Here is a 2438-nt window from a genome sequence, read left to right on the forward strand (position 1 = left end):
CAGGCTCTACCTGGGAACAGCATCTCAGCTGTAGAGACTGGTCCAGGTGCATGGACAATTTCTACAGAAATTGGGCGCATTTGAGAGGGACTAAAGGAAGCTTTTATGTCTCCCTGCTACAATTGCAGCTTCTGTTGAGGTGGAAACTAGACTGGAAAAAAAAAAAGCCACACTGATTTTCTTCTGAGAAAACGCATTACCATGTAAAGAAAAGTACTAGTAGCTCTGTGGGAAATGTTTTTATTTTACAAATACTTTGTGGCTCTGAAATGACAGCACGCTTATATTTCTGACAGTATTGCTAACATAATTTCCAGGCTCCTCTGAGGAGAGCAATATGGGGATTATCTTCCTGGAAAGAAAGGCAAATTCTCTTGTTCTGAAGGTACACTTGATTTAAACGCAATTCAAAATAAGTAAAAACAGATAATAACACAACAAATAATGATAGCCCGGCAATTTAGCTAACACAAAAGGTCTTATCCAGAACAGTATGGGAGCGTTAAAGGGAACTGTCAATCAATCGTAATTATTAACTTTGTTAATACAACTCCCTAATGGCTCGCTGTCCAGTCTCCAAGTGGAGAAATATGAGAGGAACTGGAAGGGAGAAACCTGGAAGAGTGTTGGAAAAAGAAACCTTATGAAGAAATATACTAGGAGAGTGGAAGAGGAGTACAGCCTCAGTGTGACTCTCTCGGGGACCTTTCTGCCGGTTTTGAACTAGTTAGACCCAGGCCCGGCCTCGCGTTCGTGGAGGGCTGCGCAGAGAAAGATGACCTGTCTCCAGCCATCGAGCACCTAGAAGGCGCTTTCGCAGGAGCAGGGCAGCTGCCGGGGGCGCGGCGGGGGTGGGCGCAAGCAGCCCCCCTTTGGCTGCTCCCGCCGAGCGTGGTGATAATGGGGGTGGGGCCAGCGGTGGCGGTGGAGAGCCCGGTGGCCCCGGGCCCCCTCGCCGTCCTCTGAGACTCCCTCCGGCGCGCAGCAGACCGCGCCCAGGCGCCTCTGCAGCCGCCGCCGGAGTTGGCAGTCTCCCGCCTGGAAGAGGAGGTAGACGAAGGGATTGAGAGCGCTGTTGGCCACCCCCACGAGGCGCAGCGCCTCCGCCAGGTCCTCAGCCTCCCGGTCTCCCACCGGTCCGGACTTCCACGCGGCCGCCAGCCGAGTGGCAAAGTCCGGCAGCTCGCAACCCACGAACAGCAGCGCGAGCACCAGGCTCATCTTCAGGCTCTGTACCTTGGCGCGGGGCAACCCGCTGGGAGCTCGGCAGGGATTCGCCGACCAGGGCGCCGCAGCCGGCGGGGCCTGGGACGGGCGCTGACACCAGGCGCAGAGCAGGCGGCTGCAAGCGATGCCCATGACCGCGGCAGGCGCCGCGAAGCCCGCGACAACTTCGTACAGCGCGTAGACCTGCAGGTGCCAGCGCGGCAGCGGCGCGAAGATGTCGTGGCAGCGACGCTGCCCGGGCCAGGCGCGAGGGACCTGGGGCGCGGCGGGGAACAGTGAGGGGGCGCCCCCGCGCACCACGAGAGCCGGCGGCAGCGCCAGCAGGAGCGCCAGCAGCCAGCCCAGGGCGGCGAGGGCGCGCGCGGGCAGCGGTGGGGCCTGCGGACGGCGCACGGCGCGCTGGCGTTCGAGGGCGATGAGCGCCACGAGGTGGGCCGAGGCGCCGCGGCCGGACGCCAGCAGCAGCTGCACGAAGCGGCACGCCAGGTCCCCCGCGGCCCGGCGCGGCTCGCCCAGCAGCCCCCCGACCAGCTGCGAGAGCGCGGTGCCTCCGCACGCGTACAGGTCGGCCAGAGCCAGCTGCGCCAGCAGGAAGTCCATCTTGCGACGCTTGGGACCCACCCAGGGCCCGCTGCCGCCGCACAGGCGGCTCAGCACCGTGGCGTTGCCGGCCACCGCCACCACCAGGATGACCCCCAGGAGGACCAGGCGGACGCGGCGGTTGGGCAGTCCGGGAGGCGGAGGCGTCGGGGGCCCTGGGGCCGGGGTTCCCTGTCCGGAAGTCAAGTTGAGACCCCAGCCCAGTGCGACTGCTCCGGAGAGGTTTGGCGCCGCCGACGGAATTGGGGGGCTGAACTCCATCCTTAGCCTGGAGGAAGAGGAGGTACCGAAGGGGGCCGCCAGGGCGCGGGAAACCGAGGTGGGGCGAGGTGCGCGGGGCCAGACACTGGGTCTCCGAGTTCCCAAAGTTAGTTGAAAACGCACACGCACCTGGAGGGAGATGGATGAGGGTGGATTTGCGCTTAGTTGTTTTTATAGGTTGTCCTCGTCATTTGTCACTCAAATGTGGGTTGTACACTCGAGGAACACACATGATTCCTATTCTCCACCTTCTCCGCGTCTCCCCTCCCCATTCTGGTGAATCCCCTTCCAGTCTCTGCCGCGGCCCGCACGCTGTGCACCGCTGGGTTCTGGGAACCTCTGTCGGTCGC

General features: G+C 61.8%; 1 protein-coding gene across 2 annotated transcripts; it reads right to left on the reverse strand.

Moving 5' to 3' along the window:
* Positions 1-231: 231 nt before the first annotated feature.
* GPR150 (G protein-coupled receptor 150) lies at positions 232-2205 on the reverse strand. Of its 2 annotated transcripts, XM_037012098.2 has the most exons (2): positions 1237-2205; positions 232-1038 (listed from the first exon to the last, which is right to left on the reverse strand). In XM_037012098.2, exons 1-2 carry the CDS (start codon positions 2086-2088, stop codon positions 802-804), a joined length of 1089 nt encoding a protein of 362 aa, XP_036867993.2. In that variant the 5' UTR covers positions 2089-2205; the 3' UTR covers positions 232-801. The 2 variants fall into 2 exon arrangements, with proteins under 2 accessions (XP_036867993.2, XP_036867992.2); XM_037012097.2 differs by having other exon boundaries at positions 232-2205.
* Between the last annotated feature and the right edge of the window lie 233 nt (positions 2206-2438).

Source organism: Manis javanica, chromosome 1 (assembly GCF_040802235.1).
Source record: "Manis javanica isolate MJ-LG chromosome 1, MJ_LKY, whole genome shotgun sequence".
In the NCBI taxonomy this organism is placed as follows: domain Eukaryota; kingdom Metazoa; phylum Chordata; class Mammalia; order Pholidota; family Manidae; genus Manis; species Manis javanica.

Excerpts from the sequence above, each read along its gene's own strand:
- GPR150 (XM_037012097.2), bottom strand. The coding sequence starts at position 2,088 with ATGGAGTTCAGCCCCCCAATTCCGTCGGCGGCGCCAAACCTCTCCGGA.